This window comes from Jaculus jaculus, chromosome 2 (assembly GCF_020740685.1).
Source record: "Jaculus jaculus isolate mJacJac1 chromosome 2, mJacJac1.mat.Y.cur, whole genome shotgun sequence".
In the NCBI taxonomy this organism is placed as follows: Eukaryota; Metazoa; Chordata; class Mammalia; order Rodentia; family Dipodidae; genus Jaculus; species Jaculus jaculus.
In genome coordinates, this window is record NC_059103.1 from 138,564,905 (window position 1) to 138,588,096 (window position 23,192).

Genomic DNA, 23,192 nt, shown 5'->3' on the forward strand with positions numbered 1-23,192 from the left:
CAACTCTTGTTAAATAGTTAAAATGTGATGATATTTAAGAACGTGGAATCTAGAAAAGCTCATGCATGTCAGATTTTTCCAAATAATCTATTGCTCATAACGAGGAAGCACGTGTGAAAACGTACTTCACTGTAGTTTGTCACGTTTCGTCACTCTGACAAAATGTGTGAGAAAACACCTTAAAGAAGGATTTCTTTGGTTTCAGAGGTTTCAGCTTGTGGTCAACTGACTCCATTGCTTCTGAGCCTGTGTGTGGTGAGAAAGGTGGTTCCACTCATAGTGGGCAAGAGGCAAAGAAACACAAGAGGAGGTCAAGGACAAGATATTCCCCTCAAAGGCATGTCTCCAATGACCTGTTTCCTCCAACTGTGCCTTGACTCTTAAAAATCCATTCCACAATGAACTCCTCAATGACTTAATCCACTGATGAAATTAGTGCCGTCACGAGCCACTCACCTCTCAGCACCACCCGCTTGGAACAAAGCCTTTAGGAAAATGGCTTTTTGTGGGGACATTCCATATTCAAAGTATGGATTTGCTATCAAAGAGTAATAAAAATGGTATTACCATAGGCATGGTTGAGCAGGCAGACACCTCACTTCAGGTCATTCTTGTGGCACATTATGATGACCGTGTGTCACCTTTCTTCATCTTACATCAAGGAATAGAGGTGGAGGGAGAATGTGCCCAGTTAAGTCCCCACAAAATTGTCTCTGACTGGTTGTGAGACTCCCACTGCCACCTGCCATTCTACATTCAAGGAAGAGGTCCTGAGATACTTGGAAAGTTGCGAAGGATCAAATTTGTATGTGACATGCATTCCATTTTGGAGAGAGTCTGGTGTAATGATACGAAGATAATGGCGGCAGCAGGAAGTTGGTGGGATTAATAGGGAGTACTGGAAAGATGACGTAGCAGCTGAGGGAGGTGTGGTAGGAAACCTTAAAAACCAAGATGCCTGCTGAGGACGTACATCAGTAGAGTGCTTTTTTAGCGTGCACAAGGCCTTGGACCCAATCCCTGGCACTGAAAAAGAAAACTTTGGAAAAGCATTTATTGCTGGTCATGGTTTCTTATGACTGTAATCCTAGGACTCTGGAGGCAGAGACCGGGGGATCAAGATATCAATGTCATCTGCTTTGGCTGCCTAGGGAGTTCAAGGCCAGTCTGGGCTACATGAAATCACATCTCAAATAAACAACAATAACTAAAAAAAAAAAAAAAATGGACATGGAAACAGGATAAAGAGCTTGTTTTTTCTAATATTGCCATTAGGAAGGATTGGAATATGTTTTGAATATATTATTGATAAGGTTCTGATTGAGTACCTAATATTGTGATAATATGCTTTAAAAATACTGCCTATTCAGGCTGGGAGATGGTCAGCAAAGCCTGCTACCCTGGGTTTTATTTCTCAGTACCTACATAAAACTAGATGCACAAAGGAGTCTGTGTATCTGGAGTTAATTGGCATTAACAAGAAGCCTTCATGTGCCGATGTGCACTCTCGTTCTTTCTCAAATAAAATGATTTTTAAAAACCTCCTAATTCATATTATGTTGAAACTACTTTCATGTCAACAAAAGAAATAGTTAAGAAGCCTGCTTACTCCTGAACTTTGATCCCCAAGGTTCTGCATGTTTGGGACCAGGACTTCTGTAACCTCTCATCACTTCCACCCTGTGTGTGCACCAGCATGTTGATGTGCTGACATGTTGAGTGCCACTCGTGTTTGTGAGCAGACAGATAGATAAGCATTGACCTCAGTGCCTTTCATTTGCTCTTCCTGAAATGTTTTTTCTCCCAAAACAGTATCTCTTTCTGCCATTCTCCCTTCTGTCAGTACCAGTTTGCTTTATATTCCTGTTACAAAATTAATTTCTCTAGCTAACTTATGCTCCCTTGATGTTATATAGTTGCTTATTTTCTTTTTGTTTTCTCACTAAAAAATTGACTATCAAAAGGGGTGAGACTTGGCTTTGTTCACTAAAGCACTCGCAACTCACTGGATTGATGGACACTTTTTTTGTTTGTTTGTTTCTCTATAGATTTTTATTAATTAGTTTTGTATTCAGCAAATACAGTCAATTTGGTACCATTATTAGGCTCATCTAGGATCTAACTCATCCCGTTGGGCCCTCCTTGTTGAGGAATATGGGTCATGCATTGTACAGTTAGCCCACAATTATGGGTAGGATAAATGTCTCTGCATAACATGACCCAATATGTGGCTTTAACATTCTTCCTGCCACCTCTTCTGCAAAATTTCCCTGAGCCAAGTTGGGTTCATTTTTGGTCTGCTTCAGTGATGAGTTGTTGGGGGCCTCTGGGTCACTGGCTCTCTGATTTGGTAGGAGTTGATTTTTCTCTGTGTTGATCTCCTTCACCCTTGTGCTTGTATCCAGTTCATCAGGAAAACAGCACCTTTGCTTGTTGCACTAATTTTTCTTAGTTTCATCCAGGGCCCTTTTGAGATATGATAGGGTGGCTCTCTCCTTAGGAGCTACATCTATCTGAAAAAGAGAAGCAGATTCTCCAATGGAGAGTAAGTTAGCACCAGGACAAATGAGATAACCCTTACCTTTTTTATAGCAAATTTAATAGGTGAAGGCCCTCTTGTAGCCAATGATTGATTGTAGCTTGATAATGGAGAGTGTACTTATGTTTGGATATGGTTCGGACTTGTTTCCCAGCTTCAGCTATGGGTCCCGTACCACTGAGGGGATCAGTTAGCCAAATCAAGAGCAGTTGGTTCCCCACCATGGCTGTGTGCCACTATTTCATTTGTGTGGGCATTACATCAGGTTCTTTGCTGCTAAGTAGGTTAGACCATGAGTTGCTTGGACAGATATTGGTCATTTTCTCCCAATCGCCCATGTAGCACCTTCTGGCACCAAACACACTGACTGTCTGGGGAATGACTCTCTTCCAGCTTCCAGGTATGCCATTCCATTTAAGTGTCATCAGTATATGGTGTCTTCAGCAGTAGGGTCTTACCACTAACCTTTGGTGGGTCATCAAGTACTCGGACAGAAATCTGTCTTTCTTTTAGGAAACCTTGTAGGTCTCTGATCAAAAGCTCATTGTGGATGGGGCTGGAGAAATGGCTTAGAGGTTAATCGCTTGCCTGTGAAGCCTAAGGACCCCGATTCGAGGCTCGGTTCTCCAGGTCCCACGTTAGCCAGATGCACAAGGGGGCACACACATCTGGAGTTCGTTTGCAGAGGCTGGAAGCCCTGGTGCGCCCATTCTCTCTCTCTCCCTCTATCTGTCTTTCTCTCTGTGTCTGTCGCTCTCAAATAAATAAATAAAATTTTTTAAAAAAAAAGCTCATTGTGGATGATAGCCATATGCTGGTACTGGGAGTTACAGGTCAGTGCCCATTAAGAAAAGGAAGAAAAAGATAATTAATATACAAGAGTTATAGAGAAGAGAAAGGGGGGGAGGGAGGGAAGCTGTAGAAGATTAAGGTCAGTCTTCATCATACCCTCTCCAGTGTCTTGTGGTTCAGGTGTTCCCTCTAAGGGAATTCCTGCATTCTCTCTTCATTAAGTATTATTTGGGCCTTAGGAGCTTTGTATATTGCCTTTATTATGTTAAGATATGAACCAACCATGCCAATTCTCTCTGATGTTTTAATCATGAAGTGATGGATGTTGTATCTTGTCAAAGGCCTTTTCAGCATCAATCGAAATGATCATGTAGTTTTTGTGTTTAACCTTGTTTATGTGGTGTATTACATTAACAGATTTCCGTATGTTGAACCACTCCTGTATTCCTGGGATGAATCCCACTTGGTCAAGGTGGATAATGCTTTTGATGTGTTGTTGGATTTGGTTTGCAAGGATTTTGTTCAGGATCTTTATATCAATGTTCATCAGGGAAATAGGCTGGTAGTTTTCTTTTCTTGTAACATCTCTACCTAGTTTTGGAATTAAGGTGATACTAGCTTCATAAAAGGAGTTGGGTAGTTTTCCCTGTTCTCCAATTGTGTGGCACAGTTTGAGGAAGATTGGTTTGAGTTCTTCCATGAAGGCTTGATAGAATTCAGCTGAGAAGCCATCTGGTCCTGGACTCCTCTTTTGGGGGGAGTTTTGATACTTTTTCAATCTCCATGATCAAAACATTGGAGAGATTAATCTGCTCTGAGTTTAGCTTTGATAGATGGCAAGCCTCCAGGAATTTATCCATCTCCTCCACATTATCCAGTTTTGTGGCGTAGACATTTTTGAAATAAGTCCTGATGATTCTCCCAATTTCACTTATGTCTGTTGTGATATCTCCTTTTTTATTTTGAATTTTGTTAATTTAAAGCTTCTCTTTTTTTATTGCTTGATCAAATTGGCCAGGGGTTTGTCAATCTTTTTTATTTTTTCAAAGAACCAGCTCTTTGATTTGTCAATTGTCTTAATTATTTCCTTGGTTTCCAATTCATTAGTTTCTGCTCTGATTTTAATTATTTCTTTCCTTCTGGAGTGCTTTGGGTTGGATTTTTCTTCCTTTTCCAGTGCCTTTAGGTGGATGGTTAGGTTATTGATTTGGGGTCTCTCTGTCTTTTTTATGAAGGCATTGAATGCTATGAATTTTCCCGTGAGGACCACTTTCATTGTGTCCCATAAGTTTTGATAAGATGTGTTCTCATTGTCATTCAATTCTAGCAATTTCACAATTTCAGTTTTTATTTCATCCACTATCCATTTATTGTTTAAAAGTGTGCTGTTCAGTTTCCAGGTGCCATTGGGATTCTTGGTGGGTCTTTTGTTGATTTCTAGCAATATAGCATTGTGATCTGATATCATATAGCGAATTATGTCACTCTTCCTAAATATGTGGAAGCAGGCTTTGTGACCCAGCATATGGTCTGTTTTAGAGAATGCTCCATGGGCTGCTAAGAAGAATATGTAGCCTGTGGATTTGGGATGGAAAGTTCTTTAGATGTCCATATAGATCTAAGTGACCTATGGTTTTGTTGAGCTCTCTTACTTCCCTGTTGAGTTTTTGTTTGGATGATCTGTTTATTACTGATAAAGGTGTATTGAAGTCCCCAACCATGATGATGTTGGTGGTTATTTCTGTTTTATTGTCAAGTAGTTTTTGTTTTATGAACTGTGATGCACCTGTGTTTGGTGCATACAGATGTATGATTGTAATATCCTCTTGATGGATCGTCCCCTTGATAAGTAGGAAGTGGCCTTCTTTGTCTTTTTTGATTGTTTTTGGTATTTGATATTAATATAGCTATGCCTGCTTGTTTCTTATTCCCGTTTGCTTGGAATATTGTTTTCTACCCTTTCACCCTGAGGAGGTATCTGTCTTTAGTGGTGACTTTTAAACCTGAAGTTAAGTGTACTCTTTAGGAAAGAGAGTGGCATGGAATAGTGGTGCACACCTTTAATACCAGCATTCAGGAGGCAGGGTGGGGGGATCATTGTGAGTTGGAGGCCAGACTGATGCCACATACTAAATTCCAGTTCAGTCTGGTCTAGAGCAAAGACCCTACCTTAAAAAAAAAAAAAAAACAACAACAACAACAAAAAAGTGATAGACATGTTGGGAAGATAGATGGCTCAGTACATAAATTGCTTACCACAGAAGTATAAGGACCTGAATTTGGACCCCCTAACACCCAAGTAAAATGTAAGGGCGTGGAGCCTGCCCCTGTAATCCCAGTGCTGAGGAAGGAAGGGAAGACAGGAGCTTCCTGACACTGGCTGCTAAAATTGATGAGTTCTAGGTTCAGGGAGAGGCACTGTCTCAAAAATTAATGTGGACAATGATAGAGGATGACACCCGACATCAATCTCTGGCCTCTTCATACACAGTATGTCATCATGTGGAATACACATGATCACATATACCACACACATGTACATGCAAAATAGGAAAATAATATGACAAAAGGGAAGTGACGGTTAACAATTAGCCAGTCACCAGGATAAACACAAAAGGCAAAGCTCGTAAACACAAGTACTCCAAAACCAGAAAAGAAGTACCGCTGTGTAACTTAGCTCTGTCCTTTTGCACTACAAATTTTGGCAACATTGTCTTTGTTTTCCTTGTTGAATTATAATTTTGTAATATAATTTCCTATACAGAGAGTAAGAAACATACTTTAGCTTCTACCCTAATTGATCGAATTTAAAGTCCTAAGAGTTTTAAAAAGTCTTTCGGGCTGGAGAGATGGCATGGGCTGGAGAGATGGCTTAGCGGTTAAGCGCTTGCCTGTGAAGCCTGAGAATCCCGGTTCAAGGCTCGGTTCCCCAGGCCCCATGTTAGCCAGATGCACAAGGGGGCGCACGCGTCTGGAGTTCGTTTGCAGAGGCTGGAAGCCCTGGCGCACCCATTCTCTCTCTCTCCCTCTATCTGTCTTTCTTTCTGTGTCTGTCGCTCTCAATTAAATAAAATAAAAAATAAAAATAAAAAATTTTAAAAAAAGTCTTTCAATTACAAAATATAGTCTGCCTTGGAAAGTTTTAAGTTGTTGAATTTAACAGAAAAAAGAGCAAATTATAAAGTGAAATCACTTGAACTGTGGTAGTGGAAGGTTGTTCCACAGATAGCTTCTGGCTTTGTGCGTTTCTAGCCTGCTTCCTCTCCACCACACACTTCCAGTCAGCAAGGAGCAGACTGTGGGGACATTCTATCGCAGCCACTAGCCAAGATTCTGCTTTCATCCAGGGATGCCTTTGTGCAGTTGGCAGGGGCGGTGGGGAGAATGCTCTGGAAGCCATTGCTTTATGTGGGTAAACCAATGTAAGTGAAATCAACTATGAATTGAATAAATAGATCCCAGGCAAGCTCTCTAGAGTGCATTGTTCACTCAGCTCCCTTTATCTAGATTCTAGAAACATTCAGCATCCATGAAAAGGCTGTGTGTCACAATAGCAGGAAGCTAGGATGTAAAGAGAATAGCATCCCTGAACCTCTGGCAGTTTAAACATTTTACTCATGCCCATTTGTAAATGAAAACATATGACTGTCAACACTACCAGGACTCCTCCTAGAACCTCGAGAAGATGTATACAGGCAGCCAGCCCTGACCCAGACCTTGTCCAACTTCCCAGTAAAACACCTGTTTCTGCCCACCACTAATGGGATTTATAGGTGCAGAGTAGCTACAAAAATAGCCATAAAATGAATGAATGAATCCAAAAGTATTTCTCTACATTTATTCCATCAGACTGCTAAATGAATGAAAGCATCTTGCACATTAAGTTAGACCCATTAGGGAAGGTTTATTATTAACATTTTAATGTAGGCTAAATATGAGTGATTTGGGGGTCTGTTCCCAGTACAAAATATGTCAAGAATGTTTATTGATCATAAGCACAGATACTTTTACTCTTTTTGTTGTCTCCATGGGCAAGTTAACAAATCCTATAGGTTTTATCATACAACAATTGTACATCCTCACAAATAGAGGGCAGAATCGGCATTTGGAATGTCTTAATACTGAAACTATTGAGAGACTTTCTTCACCACACACATTTGCCATTCATGAAGGACTAACACTTCATTGTGACATTGCCTTACTGATTTGTGGCCCCTAGTGAAGTTGTTTGAATATTTTTAAATGACATACCAGCCAGAAGGAGCAATTTTGAAAGTCCATATTTTCCCAAGATAGGATAAAATGATTTTTAATTATAATTAATCTTTTGAAGGGAGATATCATTCTAGAAAAGTGATTGGATAGTTAGGCAAGAAACCATATGGCATAGGACTTCCTTAGTTCCTAGCCTCTCCAATGCTCCTTTTTAATTCTTGTCCACTGTTATGAGCTCAGTATCTCTGGTAATGAAACAACTATAAAATCGAATGCTGTCTTGTGGAGCCTGACTCTAGGTGTGCATTTATGCCCTACTGAGAAGTCATGTGCTGCTCTTGTGAGGTAGCATCTTTCAGAGAACACCAGAAGCAAATGCGTCTTCCAGTACTGAGTTTTACCACTTGACATTCAGACTAAGTTGAGAAAAGATAAAAAGCTATGAGGCAGATAATGCCATTTCCACTGCACCATTGCAGTCTCATTGCTAGCATTCTTGCATGTGTCTCATGCATGTGGAATCCTAATCCGGGTAAGTGAAAACATGAGGCTTCCAAGGGTTAGGGAACCCTAAATTGTAAACCAGCAGTATTCCCCAGTTTGTATGATTGTTTCTTTCAAAAAATATGCCACTCTTTAAAACCTTTCAATATACCTTAAGCTGTCATTAGAATCTACACCTGGTTAGTATGAAAAGAAAGACAAAGGAGCGCCCAACGTTTTTGGATGTGAACACATGCATACCCACTTGAGGGTACATGGTTCTGTTAAGTGGTGTAGCATTAAGAGGTGATACCTAGCCAGGGTCAAACTTAAAATCTCAGCACTTGGGAGGCTGAGGCAGAAGGATTGTTGCAAATTCAAGACCAGCATGGACTACATAGTGAATAGTACCAGAGCGGTAAGTGCTATGTATTAAGACTTAATCTCGAAGAAACAAAATAAAATGAGGTGCTACTTTGAAGTCCCTTTCTGAGAATTTGTTATAGGCCACATCAATATCTGGGTACAGCAAAACCTTGCAAAGGCTCTGACAGATCAGTTGCTGTTGTTGCTATTTAGGACAACATCAGGAAGTGTGCTGGTTTAAAAAGATTATGAAATCAGAGGACATTGGAAGTTGTATGTTCAAACCCCCTCACAGTGAGTGTTTATGGAAAGTATGCAAGCCAAACTCACTTTAAAAAAGTTATTTAGGGCTGGAGAGATGGCTTAGCGGTTAAGCGCTTGCCTATGAAGCCTAAGGACCCCGGTTCGAGGCTCGGTTCCCCAGGTCCCACGTTAGCCAGATGCACAAGGGGGCGCATGCGTCTGGAGTTCGTTTGCAGAGGCTGGAAGCCCTGGCGCGCCCATTCTCTCTCTCTCCCTCTATCTGTCTTTCTGTGTCTGTCGCTCTCAAATTAAAAAAAAAAAAAAAAAAAGTTATTTAGTCCAAGAGTGGTGGCACACACCTTTAATCCCAGCATTTGGAAGACAGAGGTAGGAGGATTGCCATGAGTTCAAGGCCACTCTGTGACTACTTAGTGAATTCCAGGTCAGCCTGAGCAAGAGTGAGGTGCTACCTTGAAAAACTATATATATATATATATATATATATATATATATATATATATATATATATATACCTTGAAAAACTGTGTGTGTGTGTGTGTGTGTGTGTGTGTGTGCGTGTGTGTGTGTTTAGTTATTGGAGAGATAGAGATAGAGAGAGAATGGGCACACCAGGGCCTTAAGCCACTGCAAATGGATTCCAGACTCACGCATCTGGCTTTTGTGGGTTCTGGGGTATCAAACCTGGGTCATTAGGCTTAACCTTAATTGCTAAGCCATCTGTCCATCCCAAGCCACACAAGCTTTATTAGTAAAGAGCAGACATGTTTTATGACAATTTGGAAAATAAAAGTATTTCTTTCACTTTGTTCAGCTGGTGTAGTAAGCATTACTTATTAAAAGGTAGAATCAATAGGTTTAACATTGAAGAAGGGGAGAACTTACTGAGGGAAAAAGGTTATAGTCTGTTGAGTAGGTTAGGCTGGCAATTAAATGCTTCATAGAAGAAAAGATGTTTTAAACATGAACTGTCAATTACACGGGTGGCCTTCTCTGGCATAAATGTTCATATAAAATAATGGGCATTGTTATCAAACACAGACACTGTGTTTGTGAGCTTCATGTACAATTAAAGATGCTAATTATGCAGCTGCAGCCCAGCCTAACAGGAACACTTCAGAATTCACCTAGCAGGCAATGGAACTAGGCTTGTTCCTCCATGCATTACATTTAGGCATGCTAATATAGTCTGCTTGGTCAGTTATTGGTCAGGGTCTTTGTAATAATACAAGAGTGGTATTTGAGTCCTCTTCTCTTTTACCTCATCAGTACCAAAAGTCACCCAGATATACTGGACGTCTGAGAATATTAGGTTAGAGAGCCCTCAAGGAGAAGTGGAGAAGTAATTGCATTGTAATTTATTATTTCATTGTTTTGTTTGTGTTTTTGTTTTGTTTTTCAAGGTAAGATCTTGCTCTAGGCCAGGCTGGGGTTCACTGAGAGTAGTCAGTCTCAGGTTGGCCTCAAACTCACAGTAAGCCTCCTACCTCGGCCTCCTAAGTGCTGGGATTAAAGGCATGTGCCACCTCACCTGGCTTTATTTATTATTTCCTACTGCTCTTTGTGGAGGGAAATATTGGATACATCTAGAAAAATACATGAACATAAAACCAAACTGTAGGGTGGACCATGCAATAATGGGGAAGAAGGATATTTTAACTATCAATAAATCAAAGAGGAACTTTAAAAACTCCACAAATATAAATTTTATGGAAACCATCTAAAGTCAGCAGCATTTTAATGAAATGTGTACTGTTGTAGTCAAGTTCGCATTGCTAGACAGACACCAGACCACAGACAGCTTATAGGAGGAACAGGGTTTATTTCAGGCTTTCAGAGCCCAGGGGAGCACCATCAGTGGCGGAAGAAGCTGGCCCCTTCCATAGATCCAAGCAGAGAGACGTCACCAGTCAACACGATGCAAGCAAGCAGGAACTGCCAGAGCTCAAGCTTCTCTGCACACACCTAGTGGGGCTGGATTCCAAGATATGCTTCCCAGGGAAACACCCCATAGAGCCTGTAGCTGGAATCTGCCTGTGAGGGGCTCAAGTGGGAAGTTTCATCAAAAATGTTCAAGTCTTTGGGCCATACATTCAAGCTACCACATATGCCAGAGGCATCCCTCACAGTCACCTGAAAATACCCCAACTGAGGGTATTTGGGGATTATAGGATGCTCTGAGGAAATGTACAAAAATAAAATAAAAATGAGAAATGACATAAAAATAGGGAATGACCAAGGAATCGCCAGGCCCTGACTTCTGGTTAGAATTTCTGGTTATGGGCTAGATAGATGGCTTAGCAGTTAAGGCACTTGCCTGTGAAGCCTGACGACTCACGTTTGGCTCTCCAGATCCCATGTAAGCCATATGCACAAAGATGAGGCAAGCACAAAGTTGCACATGCCCACTAGATGGAGCAAACGTCTGGGGTTTGATTGGAGTGGCTGAGGCCCTGGAGCACCAATTCTCTGTCTCTCTGTCTCTGTCTCTGTGTCTGTCTCTATCTCTGTCTTTGTCTCTGTCTCTGTCTCTCTCTCTTTCTCTCTCTCTGAAATAAATTTTTAAAAAAGAACTGGTTATCAGAATGCTCTGGGCACCACATTCCTGTAAAACTAATCCCAGTTGCCTTTGAAACCTTCACAGTATCTTTTACTCTGGGTTTGAGAAATATATATGAAATAGACTAGCCTTATGAATATTAATTTTCATAATTTATTTATTAAATTATCTTTCTAATATATTTATGTATAAATATAAAGTCTAACAGCTGGGCATGGAGGCACACATTTACAGACCCCACTGAGAAGGTTGAGTCAAGGAGGATCATGAGTTTGAGGGCACCCTGGGTTACATAATGAGATTATGTCTCCAAAGAAACATGTGTTGACTATCAATAGATAGAAGTGAATAAATAAGTTACCTTTCTAAATTATATGAACTTTTTTATAAAGAATATTTAAGAAAAACATGTAAATATGGTCATTTAATTTTCTATGATAAAACTCTCCTTTACATATAGCTCATTATGTTTATTTTAAATGTAAATCCTTTAAGTTATGATGCCAGTAATATACCTTACAGCTTCTTTCTTTTTTCTTTTTCTTTTTTCTTTTTTTTGTTTTGTATTGGTGTGTTGAGGTAGGGTCTCACTCTAGTCCAGGCTGACCTGAAACGCACTGTGTAGTCTCAGGGCGGCCTCGAACTCACGGCGATCCACCTACCTCTGGACCTCTGCCTCCCAACTGCTGGGATTAAAGGCATGCGCCACCATGCCCTGCTCTTTTCTTTTTTTATAAAAAACTTTATTGACAACTTCCTAAGTATAGACAATACACCATGATAATTCTCACCCACCACCACCTTTCCCCCTGCCAAATCCACTTGCCATTGAATCCCTTCATCTTTCCAGTTAGTCCCTCTCCCATTTTGATGTCATCATTTTTCCTCCTATTATGAAGGTCTAGGTAGGTCATATCAGGCACTGTGAGGTCATGAATATCAAGGTTATTTTGTGTCTGGAAGGAAGAAATGTAAGCAGTACTACCCTTCCTTTGGCTTTTGCATTTCCACCCCCTCTTCCACAGTGGACCCTGAGCTTTGGAGGGTGTGCTCGAGATGTCTCACTTAGTGCTGAACCCTCCTTTCTGTCACTTCTTCTTAGCACTGAGGTTTTAGTTACCCTAGTGGTCACCACTGTCTGAAAAGAGAAGTATCTCTAACCAAAAGTGAGACTGGGATTAGTATATGGGCACAAACATAAGTGTTTAAAATGCAGTTCGGTGGACATAATATATTTCCTTTACGGCTTTATTTGGCTTTTTATACAGAGGTGTTCAGTGTAGAAAACTCGGTGGTTAGTTTCTCAGCCACTTTGATTTGGCTGCTTTCTGCTGTTGAAGTTAACCGTCCTGATTGCTTGAAGAGTAGACCCGTATCAGTGGGCCTGATTTGGATTTGCCATTCTCTTGCCCACAGGTGCACCCTGAGTGTGACCCTGGAGCAGGCCATCATTCTAGCCAGAAGCCACGGGCTGCCTCCTCGCTACATTATGCAGGCTACAGATGTGATGCGGAAGCAGGTAAGTCTCTGGTGCATATTTCAGGGATATTACTCTCCAGGACCTGGATTTGAAGACTCCTTTGCTTATTATCAGGTGTGTGACACATGCCTAGAAGTGATGGACTACTTACCCAGCACATGAAGTCAGGGAAAATCACAAAGGAGAAGAATCCTTGATGAAAACATGGTGCAGAAATCTCTCTACAGGCATCCTGGAAAACTTAGGAAAAAAATGCTTACATAATCACCTGGAAGGATAAAGGGAACCAGCCACACAAACTCAGACAGGAGTGGGTTGGGACTGAGGTACAGTAAAGGGTGCGTGGCTCTTCATGAGCATTCTGGTGGTTTAGTGTGAGGTAGATTGGGAGAGGGACAGGGTTAATGAAGAAGAGGGAAGAATCAAGGGTCTCTATGGATTCTGGTGTTCTCCAAGGGTCTTCTACCCTGTGCCAAGAAGGTGTTGTATGATCGTGTGTATAAACTCCCGATCTCAAATTTCCCATTAGAGGCTGAATAGCAGCCTTTGGAGTGTCCTTAGGTCACTAGGATACTTACAGATAACAATATACTCTTTAAATAGACTGAATGTCTTATACTGTAACCCAGTAGCACTTGGAAAGGGATAATTAGTTTTAAATCTTTAAAATTTTTATTTTAAGCTGAACTAAATTCCAATGTACTGGTTAGGAAATGGTCTTAATCTAGTAGAAAAGACACTTGACCAAAGAAATGACAAAAATGAAAGATGACAGGCTTTCTGTCACCGCTTATTTGGACTGCTCCAATAATGAATCTCGTTTGCTGACTTGGTTTTTGTTGATCAACAATGGTGTATGATTTACCTTTGTAGATATGCTTTAGTACTTATGAGTACTTTATTTATCCAAGACTTATTTATAACTCTCAGGCAAACAAGTTAATTCACTTGAGTTTACTTCCACGATTACTCTTTAGAATGTCAAGCAAGCTCGTGACAATGGACTGAAGAGGCTAACACCCAGCCAGCATGTACAGTGTAGGCTCAAGGCTCAGTGAGGGAGGATGCATCAGGCACTATTCCTTAGGGATCTAGGAGCAAAACGTTGGCAAGGAAGATGTTAGGAGGTCAAAGAGAGATTTGCTGAGTAAAGGTTGGACCCACCAGAAGACTATGACATATTCTTGTCCAGCTGGTGAATGACAAACACAGGTGTAAGTTACCAGACATTTAAAAAGGATTTGATGAGGTGGGGAGGGCCATACAAGTTCTGCTTTACAAAGCAAACCAAAGCAAACTGATTATTTTTTTCCATCAAATCAAGGATTTTGGATGCTAAGGCCTTAGCTCAGAAAGATGCTATGCCCACTGGTCTTCCTTATTGCTCTTTATGCCAGAAACCTTGGAAAAGTCACCTCAAAATTATGCCTGAAGGCATGAAAAGCTGTCTGGATTAGTCTGCTTTAGAACATTGCAACAAGGAGCTTGTTATATGTTGCCTACATACACATTCCTTCCCTATGGACATAGTCATAATTCTATATAGTATCTTCAATTTATTTAAAGCAAAAATAAAAACCCAGAAAATGAAGAAAAAATGATATTACATATTCCTTCATGCTGAATTCATATGCTGTGATGCTCTTTAAAGCAGGATATACTTACATAACATTAGCACAAGATACGTAAAGTTTAATCAGAAAGACTATAAAAAGTCAGGCCATTCCTCATTGCAGTATTTATTTCCTCATTCACTCTTCTGCCTGTTGTTGTTGTTGTTTAAATAAATTGATTTAGAACAAGGAGCTTTGTTCCCTTTGTTTCTGGTTCCTCCGTACCAAGTTTGGCATTTTAAGAGCTGAGAGATGCAAATACATGATTTATCTTTTGAGTGAAAGGTTTTTATGAGTTTTTGTTTTTGTTTTTTTTTTTTTTTTGAGTTGGAGTTATGCTGAATTAGGTATGTCACTGGGGGGCGAACCTTGAGATTTATTAGCCCAGAATAAGGCTAGTACTTAGACTACTTCCATGCAGATATGTGCGCTAGCTCACTCTTGCAGCCACCTTTCAGCTACTGTGGCAGAATGTGACACCCAGCTCTGCTTTGCCATGCTTTACCCTGCGTGGAGTTAGCGGCCACCTCTCAGGGAACTGAGCAGACCTGTGTCCAGCCCCTCAGGCTGCATTGCTCCTTCTGCAACACCCTCCTTTCCAGCACCAAGCCTAGCAAAAAACTGAATGGGTAGGCTGCAGCCCAGTCTTGAGAATTTGAGTGGTGGAACACAAATCTGTATCAAAGCTCCAGCTTAGCTCTCCCTCTCTTTACAACTCTCAGTCTGGCCCTTGACTCAGCTTTTACAGAAAAAAGGAGATTAGAATACTTTCCATCTTTACTATGTTTCAAAGTTTTTCAGTGATTTCTATGTTGAATTTGTTGTTGTTGTTTGTGCATTTGGTTCTACCTAAGTACTAGGGAATCGAACTCAGGTCATTAGGCTTTGCACACCTTAACCACCAAGCAATCTCTCCAGCTCTGGCCTATGCTGTTTGTGTGTGTGTGGATTGTGGGAACATGTATGAGTGGACTCACTTATGTTTGCATGTTTTGTGTGTGTGATGGCCAGAGGATGGCATCATGTGTCTTTCATGGCCACGTGGCACTTGTTCATTGAGACAAGGTTTCTCACCAAAACCAGAGCTCAGCAATTTGGCTAGCTGCTTTTCCCACAGTATTCCCTGTCTGCCTCCGAAGCACCAGAATTACAGGCATGTGCCATCATACCTGCCATTTGCATGGGTTTTAGGGATCTGAACTCAAGGCATCTCCCTATGCCTTGTTTCTTCTTTATGATTTTTGAGTCATGTTATCTCTCTGGGGAACTCATATTATAGCTCAGGCTGACCTCAAACTTGTGCTAATATCTTGCCTCAGGCTCCCTAAAAGTGCGAGAGTTACAGGCAAGAGCCACCGCATTTGGTTCACATTATTGAATTATTATAAATTATGCATGTATGTTATTTAAAACGCATATTAATGTTTTGCCACAAATAAGGAATAATATATTGAACTAACTAAAATCTTTTGTCTCTTTTGGGGCAACAAGAAAGTGTTGCCGTGATTTTTTGTTCATATTTATAAATTTAGCATTATTTTTCTGGACAGATTATGTATGGACTTGTCATCGAGGAGTTGTCTTAACTCACTCCTTGCATTTGAAGATCAGAGATGACATAAGGATACCATATCCTTAGCAACTTTGATGATGACTGTAATAACCATAGGCAATACTCTGACTTACAAGATTAGTTAACAACATGATTAATACAAGGCTTGAGATAGAAATTGCCCCTTGTCTTATAAACTTAAAAGCTTCCATGATATAAGTTGCATAGTCTATGTGTTCTTTGGTGAAATCTTATGCAAAATTTTCCTTTTGATCTTTTGTATAAAAACTGGGATTAATCCGGGAGTGGTGGTGCATGCCTTTAATCCCAGCACTTGGGAGGCAGAGGTAGGAGGATCACCGTGAGTTTGAGGCCACCCTGAGATTACATAGTGAATTCCAGGTCAGCCTGGGCTAGTGTGAGACCCTACCTCAATAAGAAAAAAAAAAAAAAACAAAAAACACTGTGATTACATTGTTTGCCAGCTCCTTACCTTCAATGTCAATGTATCATCCTACTCACAAAGAACAAAGATCTGAGGAGAGGGTGGTCATGGTCCAGTCTCATGATGGACACATGAGGCACTTTGTCATGATTCAGACATTGGCAAGCAAGCTAGTTGTCTAGGGGAACCCCTCATCAAGACATCAGACACAGGACAGGGAGCATGTGAACAGTGTGTGAGCTTTCTTTATTTGGTTACAGTTTCCAGAATAATACCAAGTATAAGAAAATACTAGATGATGTTTGATTCATATATTAGAACTTACTAGGATAACGAGAAAGGGCCCAATACACAAGGGAAATTACTTCATGATGACTAAGAGCTTAGACTCTGGAACAAGAGGTCTCCATTTGAATCCCTGTTCCAGTCCTTACAGAATCACATTATCTGTATGATTCAGGGAAAGATTTTTTTGTTTGTTTGTTTCTCTGTTTCTGAATTTCCTCACTAATGTGACAGTGATAATAGCAATATTTTCTTGATAGTGTTATTGTGAGTGGTATAGAAATTCAAGTACTTAACTCACATAAAACAGTATCTGATATACCTAATGACCAATCAGTTATTTGCAAACTGATATTTTATCAGAGCTTTGGAGAATAGACAATACAAGCAGCCAATGGAGACAAGGAGGATGTTTAAGTAGAAGGAGATATGTGAAAAATTCAGTAAAAATAAAAGTATCTGGGGCTGGAGAGATGGCTTAGTGTTTAAGCACTTGCCTGTGAAGCCTAAGGACCCTGGTTCGAGGCTCAGTTCCCCAGGTCCCACGTTAGCCAGATGCACAAGGGGGCGCACGCATCTGGAGTTCATTTGCAGTGGCTGGAAGCCCTGGCGCACCCATTCTCTCTCTCTCCCTCCATCTGTCTTTCTCTCTATGTCTGTTGTTCTCAAATAAATAAATAAATAATGAACAAAAAAAATTTAAAAAAAAGTATCTGGCATGAGAAGTATAAAAAGAATTATATAGATAAATCAAGCGAGAATATGCCAACAGATGTGTTCAGCATGGCAAGCATCAGGTTTCAAGAAAGTGAAAATCTTTCTGTTAGTTGCTTAATGGAATATTATGTCAGTAGACAAAGAGAATTATATAAAAATACTGAGTTCTAATTGTTCAGTAAGTAAAATTATTTTTTCCATACAGGTATGACTTAGAAATTCTAAAACCCATTTGGGTACACACAATGTTTGAACAAATAAGTAACGAGTATGTAAGAATGGGAAGACAGATTAAGAAATAAGGAAGGGAAAAGGCTGGAACCTCTAAGGTAACCTGTGGTGCTTTACTGTACCAGCATAAACTTATGCATACAAACACACATGATATGGATATATGTAGAAATAGAAATAGAGATGTATAAGCATGTTTGCATCTGCAAACTAATCCTGTCTGCTACAAAGGCCTAGAAGCAGTTATATGTAATTAGTAATGAGCACACCCAGTATCCAAATCTTTGTTCTTAAATAACATTTGGAGGAAAAGAAGGGAAAGAAGGAGGAAGAAATGAGAAGTGGTGATTGACATTTGAGAAGAAGATGAGCCTTAGGTGCTCTCTGTTAAAGAAAGGTGGTTACTTTGCAGTAGAAAAGCTGGCAGACATCACTTTAGTCAGGAGACTATCAAAGTTAATGTCACCACTGGTAATGTCATCACTGGTGTAACTCTGGATATAAGGCAGAGAAGGATCCAAGGTCATTTCTGAGGTTCTTGTCAAAAATGCATTTCCTCTACCTATTCAAAAACAAAATTAGAACAGGGATGAGCAGATTGCTCAGTGGATAAGTGTTTACTGTGTGAGCATGTGAGGACCTGAGTTTGACCCACTTAGCTGGGCATAGCCATGTATGTCTGTAACCCTAGTTCTGAGGTGGGTGGAGACAGGAGAATCACTGGAGCTCCCTAGTCAGTCAGTCTAACTAAAAAACAATGAAAGCTCAAGGTTCAGTGAGAAACTCTGTTTCAGAATACATAAAGCAGCAGAGTAATAAAGGTGGACACCCAGTGTCCACCACACACATACACCCCACGTGTATCTCTGCACACACATGCATATGCCACTATCATGCACGCTGCACATACTACACACAAAAATAAAATAAAGAAGTATTGAAGCAGAATGAAACATCTCAAAGGACACAGAAGCAGGCAGAAAGGACTTCCAGAGTCCAAAACTGGAGTGATTTCAGTGGAAAGAAATATTAACAAAGATTTTGATTATAGGTGAAAAAGATAGCTTAGTGATTAAGGTGCTTGCCTTTGAAGCTTAAGGACCCAAGGACCCAGGTTCAATTCCCCAGAACCCATGTAATCCAAATGCACGTGTCACCATGTTCATTTGCAGGGGCTAAAAGTCCTTGTGCACCCATTCTCACTCATAAATAAATAAATAAAAATAAAATATTTTTAAATATGTTGATTATATCCCATAGAATAAAATCAATATTTATGAGTCCATGGTAAGTTAGTATGTAATTAAGTATATTACTTGGAGAAAATGGATAATTCTTTTTTATAGAATTCCATCACATAAAGATCACAGCATTGTTACATCACTGGAGACTGAAATGGTGAGCTAAATTTTGAAGGGTGGATCAATATATGTAGTCTCATAGTCCCCAGCATCTCTGTTAAGCCTCCAAAAAGAAAGGTGGTTACTTTGCAGTAGAAAAACCTGGCAGACATCACTTTAGTCAGGAGATGATCAAAGTTAATATCACCAGTGATAAGATGTAAGGGCATGATGTATCTCTTGATGTAAGGCACAGAGAAGGACCCAATGTCACTTCTGTGAGTTTCTTGTCAAAAATGTATTTCCTGTCCCTAATCAAAATAGCACTTCAGACAAACTCAGCTTGAAATATTCTACAAAATAACATCCAGTACTCATCAAAAGTGTTAAGGTATGAAAGACAGAGTAGGTGAGCATTTGTGGCAGAAAATTAAGGAGTCATGATAATAAAATGCAATGTGAGGCCCTGTATTGAATCCTGGAATAACAAAGGAGCATTCATTGGGGAGGGGGATGATGGTACTCGAATAAGTTATACAATGTAATTAATAGCACTGTGCTAATGCTAATTTTTGGCTTTGGTCAACTGTGGTTAAATGAAGGGTTAATTTGAGGGGAAGCTAGTTGAAATATGTAAAAGTTTTTTTTTTTTTTTCTGAATTCTCCAAGGTAAAAAGCTTTCATTAATTGTGATACCTAAATTCCTTCTTATTTGTCTTTTTGCCAGGCTGTCTTTTGTTATTTTCTTTCATGTATTAGTTCCATCTTGAGACATAATATTCTTTGGTTTTTTTCTTCTGTTCTCTTTTTTTTATTTATTTGAGGGAGAAAGAGAAAGAAAGAGATTAGAATTGCCAGGGCCTCTAGCCACTGCAAATGAACTTCAGACACATGCACCAACTTATTCATGGCTTACATGGGACCTGGAGAATTGAACCTGTGTCCTTAGGCTTTGCAGGCAAGGGTCTCAGCCACTAAGTCATCTCTCTAGATCTCCTTTGCTCTTTTCAATTTATTTAGGCCAGTAATATTTGGCATTTGGAGTTTTTTTGAAGTTTGTTAAGCAGTTCTCTATCACCTGTTCCCAGCCACAAGCACTGGTGTTTGTTTCTGTGTAACCCATTTTCATTAGGAACTGAAAAGTTCATTCACGAACTTTATAGGCTACAGGGATGAGTCCATAAGGACATTGCTTGTCTAGAAATTGTTTTAGAATAATTGAGGAATTTTTGCTAAATACTTTTAATTTTAAAGTAACTGCCTAACTAAAGAAAAGTGGGTGTGCTTAGACAGCTGTGAGACCTGCGCCATGAGAGTAGAGACCTGGCCTGGGCTTTCAGCCTGTCCCTTTGCTCTTCTCAGCATATGAAGTTATAACTGGTTCTGCAAGTAAAGATATAACATGAGGTAGTGATAAGAAGCTGGTAAATGTACTTCTTGATAAGTTCAATGGCTATCAAAATGAATATTAACAATTTGAAACAGCATAATATATTTTGAGTCTTAAAAGCATTAATTTTGAAAATGTTCTCATGGGTAATTTCTGATTTATTCCTCATCCGATATGTCTTAGCATTAAATAAGTTGTTGGAGTAGAGATTCTTCACTGAGATTTTAATGGCATGTTAAATACTTACTAATACATTATGGAGCTAAAAGTGATTTTCCTGACTTTCAGGGAGCAAGAGTTCAGAACACTGCAAAGAACTTGGGGGTCAGGGACCGAACGCCTCCATCGGCTCCAAGGTAAGTGTATCCTGCTGTTCCTTCCCTTGGGCTGTTCTATGGATCCCGGGCGATATCATTTGTGGCCAATTCACCTTCTGTAGGGCATGTCCAGTGTCATACTGGTCTTAATTGTGGGGTCACCCTCATAAACAATTGAGTGGATCAGGTATGTTAGGCATGAATGAATGCTCTCAGAACTAAATGACATTATTCTATTTTGAAAGTTCCATCATGAATTCAGAAACAAAACTGTACATTAGTACAGCGAAGAATGTCTATCCTTGTCCGTCACCTTCTATGATGCTCTTGCCTATAGCCCTTGTGGTTGGACCCACCACCACTCCTTAAGATCTGCCCAGTGACACTGCCTCCAGCCAGGTGGCTGCAGATGCAAACTACAGACAAACAAAAAACTGAATATATTGGGGGCCAGCTATTCAAACCACCACAGGCATGCTCTTTCCTCTGCCATGATTGGAAACTTCTAAGTAACCCAGGAAACCCAGCTTAGGTGTCCTTTTTTGCTTTAAGTCATATAGGAATTATTTCTTCTTAGGATTTTCTTAGTGCCCTGCATATTGCTTTATGAAGCCCCAACTACATTGTTTTGTCCCACATTGCTGTAAATTCCTTTGGCTAATCTAAACATAAAGTCTCAAGAAGCAGAGTTAAGGGTCTATTTTTTTTTGGATTTTATTTATTGCATATCAGAGTATCTACATAGTAGACATTAGATACCTGAACTGATTTCAAGACTGTATGTGTGAATAAATGAATAAATGAATGAATGAATTAGTGAGCTCTTTGTTGGTTGTATTGAATAGTCACAGTTGGTCTATCATAGTAAAGTACCTCAACCACCTTCAAAATAAATGAACATAATAACAGCCAGAGAGGTGTTTTTCCATTTGATTTCCTTGGCGATTAGGATAGACAGTCATGTGTCTTGAAGTAGGGCACTATTAAATAATTCCTTTTCCACTTGATCACTTTTGTACATTTGCATTTTACCAAACAGTAGGCTTCTCCAAGCACTGTCAGAGATAAGACACTCTTACTTCCTATTTATGAGGCCATTACCAGAGTGAGGACAACGACTGCAGCATTTATGAAATTATATTTCATTCTGAAAAACTACATGGGCAGTGAAAGTGCTTTCAAAAAGGAAAATGTATTTTCCCCTTGAAAATGGATGGAGCTCTCATGTTCTGGTTGCATTTATTTTTAGTACTGATTCCAAACTCCACTTAATCCTCCAGGCTTGTTAATGTTATCTTTCATGGAGTCTCAGACTTTCTGTTGCTAAACCATCATTGACATACACATTCTCTCTCCAGCCCCTTAAACAGACATGTTATATTTGCATAACACACAGAGTAAAGTGTTAAAATTCCAATAAGTAAACAAGGTAATGGTTCTTCAAGGTGCTTCTTCCTGTAAACACTAATAAACAACGGGGTTGGGATAAGTCTTCAACATCCTGATCAATGAACCAACGGGCCAGCTGAACACAAGAGAAGTAACTGATGAACAGAGTTATTTTCATTGTTGGGTTGTGTTAATATTAAAACCAATAAAAGCAACCAGTTGTAAAGCTGATACTTTTTATAAGGGAATAGTCACTTTAAGAGAGAAATAAGGATGATTTCTAACTATGTTTTACTTACTCTTAATCATCCTGCACATATTTATTGAGGAAATATATCACATTCTCTTTACCCCAGTGATGGGGGGCGTATAAGCCTGAGACTGGGTAGCCAGGGCCTGAAAGGAGCTTTCAGGTAGAGATGAAGTGCATGAGGTGTGGGGCTTGAGATATAGCTCAGTGATCATGGATTTGCTAGCATGCACAGGGGACCTGGGTTTGTTCTACCTCATAGAGAGAAGGAGGGGAAACCTCCCTGTAAGAGTAGGTAAAATGTGAGAAACAGACTGTGAAGGGCAGAGAGAATGCTGAGGAATACATAGAGATTGGATACTTCCCAGCCAAAGTCAGCTCCTACCACAAAGACAGCATGTTGAAGGACACACTTGGTTCTCAAGGCCAAGCCCCCTATGGGCAAAGCTAGCAAAGTGTTTCTACAAGGTTCATCCTCGGCAGTCCAGTGATGTGCCTCTATCAGAGATCATATTTGGTTCAAATTTTCCATCCAACATCTATTTTTAGTTTTACTAACATAATTTTTCTTTAAAAAAAAATCACTCAGCACACACACGTTGACATTTATCGACTTTTTGCTATGTGTGTATGAGTAGCAGGCTCTTTGGTAATGGTAAGGTGAAAAGGCCCTTCAGCATCTATTCCCAGTGGCTGTCTGTGATTAAGGATGACCAAAATGAGGCTGGACCATATGTAGAGTCCAGACAAGGCCAATACTAATAACAACACGAAGTTTTTATTTATTCATTTTTGTTGTTGTTGTTGTTAAGAGGGAGGGCACGAAATACAAAGGGAGAGCGAGATTGAAAATTGGCACACCAGGGCCTCAGCCACAACAATCGAACTCCAGACACTTGTGCCAACTAGTGGATATGTGCAACCTTGCACTTGCCTCACCTTTGTGCATCTGGCTTACATGGGATCT

The 23,192-nt window shown here is 40.0% G+C and overlaps 1 protein-coding gene across 2 annotated transcripts in view; it reads left to right on the forward strand.

The window, feature by feature from the left end:
• The window catches only part of Prex2 (phosphatidylinositol-3,4,5-trisphosphate dependent Rac exchange factor 2), a 318,249-nt gene that overhangs the window by 290,307 nt on the left and 4,750 nt on the right, over window positions 1-23,192 (forward strand). For both annotated transcript variants that reach the window (XM_045143485.1, XM_045143486.1), the window contains 2 exons: window positions 12,633-12,735; window positions 20,558-20,625. In XM_045143485.1, coding sequence (XP_044999420.1) covers window positions 12,633-12,735; window positions 20,558-20,625 — 171 coding nt within the window. The remainder of the gene's footprint in view (window positions 1-12,632; window positions 12,736-20,557; window positions 20,626-23,192) is intronic.